The 5,122-nt window shown below is 36.7% G+C and overlaps 1 protein-coding gene across 1 annotated transcript; it reads left to right on the top strand.

The window, feature by feature from the left end:
- The first annotated feature begins 410 nt into the window (after positions 1-410).
- Positions 411-2,124, top strand: LOC115007891 (green-sensitive opsin-like). The gene is made up of 5 exons (XM_029430991.1): positions 411-795; positions 1,020-1,188; positions 1,414-1,579; positions 1,685-1,924; positions 2,026-2,124. Exons 1-5 carry the CDS (start codon positions 411-413, stop codon positions 2,122-2,124), a joined length of 1,059 nt encoding a protein of 352 aa, XP_029286851.1.
- The last annotated feature ends 2,998 nt before the right edge of the window (positions 2,125-5,122 follow it).

Raw genomic sequence — 5,122 nt, 5'->3', positions numbered from 1 at the left:
TCTTCCTAAACAATACTTGATTCTGTCACTGTGAGAGATTAAATATATCATAAACAGAGAAGAAGGTGTTCTCTTAGAGTGTTATATATTGTAATACAACGCCTTTCCTCATTTATCAAAATATATTTTTTTCAAAATATAACATATATATATATATACATGTACAAATGTAGGTCACTGTCCATCACAACTTTTTAAAGTCAATTATCAGTCTTGAGCTTTCCACTTCCTCACAATCCTCTTATAATCTAATTTTGCCAATTTAGGGATAACCTCGATAAGGTATAAAAGACCAACCAAGACAGCATAAGCTGTGGGAGTTGGCTTATTCCACTGTTAACTACTGAGTGATCTCAAACACTTTTGCCACTGTCCATCGTTTGAAGCTCCGGCAAAAAAGGCAACTGAAGATGGTGTGGGAAGGAGGAATGGAGCCCAATGGCACAGAAGGCAATAACTTCTACATCCCATTGTCCAACAGGAGCGGGATTGTTAGAAGTCCCTTTGAATACCCACAGTATTATTTGGTAGATCCCATGATATTCAAGTTTCTAGCTCTCTACATGGTATTCCTGATCTGCACTGGAACTCCCATCAATGCTCTGACATTGTTGGTAACAGTTCAGAACAAGAAGCTCCAGACGCCTCTCAACTTAATCCTGGTCAACCTGGCTGTGGCTGGACTGATCATGTGCTTCTTTGGATTCACCATCACCTTCACATCTGCTATCAACGGCTACTTCATTCTTGGACCCACTTTCTGCACTATTGAGGGATTCATGGCCACACTTGGAGGTAAAAAGTCAACTTTATTCTTTCATAATAGTTGAACTGCTATTAAATCCCCTTTAAAGTTTCCTCAGTACTTAATAATTTCCTACAGAGCAGTTATCATTTCATGAAAGGCCATTTGTAAAACCTGATAATGACTGAGATATACTGTACATAAGTTGGGCTTTCAGCTTACTTAAATGTTCAACAGCTGAAAAGTTCCTTTGTGATGCTCTTTCTCTCGACAGGTGAAATTTCTCTCTGGTCCCTGGTAGTCCTGGCTGTTGAGAGATACATTGTCGTCTGCAAACCCATGGGAAGCTTCAAGTTCAGTAATACTCACGCAGGAATTGGAGTTCTTTGCACCTGGGTCATGGCTACTGCATGTGCTGCACCCCCACTGGTGGGCTGGTCCAGGTAATTCACATTTGTATTTGCCATTTTACTTAGTTATAAAAAATATGACTTTAAATGTCTAAAACCTGACAGTTAAGATTTAAAAACATTGAAAACCACTCAAACAAACCATTCAGGCTTAAGACAATGAGAAAGTTTAGTCGTGAGGTTGTTAGATAGTGTAAATGTACAGCTTATTGTAAGTCTTAATGATTTGCAATACTTTCTCTCCTTAAACCTACACAGGTACCTTCCTGAGGGCTTGCAGTGCTCCTGCGGACCTGACTACTACACTCTGGCTCCAGGCTTCAACAACGAATCATTCGTCATGTACATGTTTGTTGTCCACTTCTTCACTCCCGTTTTCCTAATTTTCTTCTCTTACGGAAGTCTTGTACTGACAGTAAAAGCTGTAAGTTCATGAAATATTTACATTATTTCACAAACCTCAAAGAAATACAATTATTATTATTGTGCTGTGAATTCTGACAATGTTTTCTGGTCTTCAAAACTTCAGGCCGCAGCCCAGCAGCAGGAGTCAGAGTCTACCCAGAAGGCCGAGAGGGAAGTGACACGTATGTGCATCTTGATGGTCTTTGGCTTCCTGATAGCCTGGGTGCCATATGCCTCCTTTGCCGGTTGGATCTTCTTGAACAAGGGAGCTGCTTTCACCGCCATGACAGCATCTATCCCCGCCTTCTTTGCAAAGAGCTCAGCCCTCTACAACCCTGTTATCTATGTGCTGATGAACAAACAGGTTGGTTTATATGAAAATTATCTTAATTTTTCAGTGTTGGAACCCACCACAATGCACATGACATGTTTGTTATTTCAACATCCTTTTTGCTCTTTTTCCAGTTCCGTAACTGCATGCTGAGCACTATTGGAATGGGCGGCATGGTGGAGGATGAGACCTCAGTCTCTGCCAGCAAGACAGAAGTGTCCTCTGTGTCTTAATCACGATGATATCCTCAAATCTTTGGACATTTTTGTTACTGATCACTTCCAGAGTTTTGAAAAGATCCTTTGAAAAAAAAGTCTTGAACTTTTGCCAAATGGATCTATGGTTTTGATGAACGGACTCTGGACTAAACACACTGAGGAATTGAATCTCATCTGTTAATATGTATAAACTAACAATTGTAACGAAATACATTTGCTGTGGAGGTTATCCTGCACAGCAATTGTGTGTCTGTGTGAGCATATGAGTGAGTAAGTAAATGAGTGTGTGAGTGATTGAGTGAGTGAGTGAGTGAGTGAGTGTGAGTCATTGTGCACTCAAAAACATCTCAACTCTCAAATCAAGTTAAACCTGCTGAAATGTGATCAAACTTTCTGCAATGATGAATCTGTAATCACACGTGAAATACTTTCTTGTAACTATGTGTTTTACTGGTCTACCAGTGGCATCATTTTCATGAATAATATGAAAAAGGGAAAATAATTAGTTTTGACTAGATAATAAATGCATGCATGAAAAGAAATGTACTCCTGTGTTCATTTGACTCTGAACTATACATGCCGGTTTGATTACCTGCCATTTAAACTAAATGATACATTCACGGATTTGAGATACAAAATATATTTATAATATAAAGTTGTTTATTTTTTAAACAGATAACAGCAACAAATAAGAGTAATTTGACAAACAATATATATTAGTGTAGAACAGGATCCTTTTCCTCTGCAGAGGTCGTATTGCAGTTGGGATTAAATCTAGAAATGTAAAATATTGCACATTCAGTGTCACTTCCTCATTACATTCTCATCTTGCCACTCTGAAGCGGCAGAGGAAAGTCCATAGTGTAAATACTCAAAATGTGTCAAGTTAAAGTGTCTCATCCCACTCTAATCCCTTGCTATAATCTTTTATGAATCCTCTAAAGCGACCATAAGGGCAGAGGGCTTCAGTCATGTTAGATTTACAGTAATTGTCACTTTGAGTAACACACATGCAAATTTAAAGCAAAAGAGATATGATAATGAGCAAGAAAGATGGCAGATATGTGAAAGCCTAAATTAAAGCATTATAACATCTTATTAGATACAAATGTAATCGTTTTAAGATCTTTCTGGTGAAACACAAATACAAATGCATTTATTTTTGCATTTCTACATTGTTTTTAGCAGGTGCAAATTAATCTCACAGCAGTTTAGAAAAGTCACGAGAGTCACAAGACACTGAATTATCTGTGTGAATGAAATAAATATTCACAAGTACAGTATCTTACTAAAGGGAAATTCCCACAGGTCTATGGTTGGAATCAGTATCTTAAGGTCTGATTTGACATTTCTTTCAAAGCTAAGTTAGAAACTGCTGAACAGAACTTCTAGATATATCTAATATGACATAATGTATTGTTTGATATCATAGCCCATTTGCAATTTTACTTAATTGAGATGAATCATGACATGAACAAATACAAAACTGCATTATGTTTCTCACAAAAGCATGTTAAGTTCGCATCATCTGAAGTTGTAACTAGTTGAAAAAATAACTACCTATTTTATATGGCTTGGTATTAAAACCTCAGATTGCATACCTTCGGGAATTAAGTGTAATAACAAAATATAAAATTAAATGTTCCCATTTGCGGTTGAGATTCTAGATTTAAAATGTTTTACAATTAATACAATTTTTAAAAAAAAGTTAAATAGAAGCAGAAAAGAGTGGAGGCTCATGTATCGTCAATCTGTCCAATTAGAACAACACGATTAATACTATTTATCATCTGCTGTGCAGCCCAGAGACAAACCAATGTATGCTACATTTCTAGTGTGATGCTACACCTCCCCCTTGAGGTCAACGTCATCACATTAACCCTTGGCTTACATCATATCTGCAGTGTGGTTTCGTGTATTATGTAAGCATACATTTTGAAAGTGGAAAACTACACATCGTGCCTGGATTAAACTAGGGCATATGTTTCAAGTAAAGTGAACAGAAACGTATTGAATGTTTTAGTCATTATAAACAAAACTGGATCCTCCTTCTTTAACGGAGCTTTCAGATGATACAACAGGCAGATGATGCCCCCTGCAGGTGTCAACAAAGAAATTAAAAATGTCTTTGCACCATTACTGTGTGTACAGTATGCTCCACATTGTGCTCCATTTGTAAAAAATAAAAAATAAAAGCCATGGTTGCTTAATGCTCTGCTGGTGGGAAATACCGACATAACCAAGAATAAATGTTACACCATCAGTTGCAGCTCACAGGGGATTAATTACATATAAATACACCCTACTTCCATACCCAATAGGCTATCTAGTCCCTTTGTTTCCTGCTGATAACCTGACCCTAATTGTCATGCTGTAGCCTCATGACACTGTAATTTTCTTTTAAAGAGCCTGCTCTGGACACCTGCAAGTACTTTGTGTGTCTGTCAAGTGTTGGCTCTCTTTGTTCTAATTGTTCAAATCAGATAGGAGGAGCTGCATATGAGGTGTTAATAACAAACATGGGGATGCACTGAATACATTTCCAGCCGAATGTTTAACACTAGCTCAGCTGCGTGAAGCAAGCAATGGATAAACGTCCATAATAAGATGTATTGATAAGATAATATATGAGCTCAATGATAGTTTCATAATAATAATCACTATATTATTATTGCCAATATTCTTATTTTGGTTGCTCAATAACTACAATAATTTTATAAAGGTCAAATTTGCAAGTTTACCATAAAAGTACCACAATGGAAATAAGTGTTGGACTTTATTTTGTTACGTTTACTTTTTCCTAGATGTGTGTGATTTGAGGTCCTTATTTTTGTAATGTTAAATAAATACAGTAACTAAAATGTTTAGCAACATTATATAACAATATAATAGTTATAGTGCCAGGCATGACTTTTAAAAACTTCCTAGAAAAATACTCGAATGTAGAGAAGAAGGAAATCAATCCAATTATTACAAATCAAGAACACTGTCTGATATCAGCTTGCTACAGACG

The sequence above is a fragment of the Cottoperca gobio genome, chromosome 5 (assembly GCF_900634415.1).
Source record: "Cottoperca gobio chromosome 5, fCotGob3.1, whole genome shotgun sequence".
NCBI classification, from domain to species: domain Eukaryota; kingdom Metazoa; phylum Chordata; class Actinopteri; order Perciformes; family Bovichtidae; genus Cottoperca; species Cottoperca gobio.
The sequence above is the reverse complement of the archived record's forward strand: the minus strand, read 5'-3'. Positions and strand labels throughout refer to the sequence as shown.

Bases quoted from the DNA above. Each gene is read 5' to 3' on its own strand.
- LOC115007891 (XM_029430991.1), top strand. From the start codon at position 411: ATGGTGTGGGAAGGAGGAATGGAGCCCAATGGCACAGAAGGCAATAAC. The intron at 1,189-1,413 runs GTAATTCACATT...AAACCTACACAG, and splicing joins CCACTGGTGGGCTGGTCCAG to GTACCTTCCTGAGGGCTTGC. The intron at 1,925-2,025 runs GTTGGTTTATAT...CTCTTTTTCCAG, and splicing joins ATGTGCTGATGAACAAACAG to TTCCGTAACTGCATGCTGAG.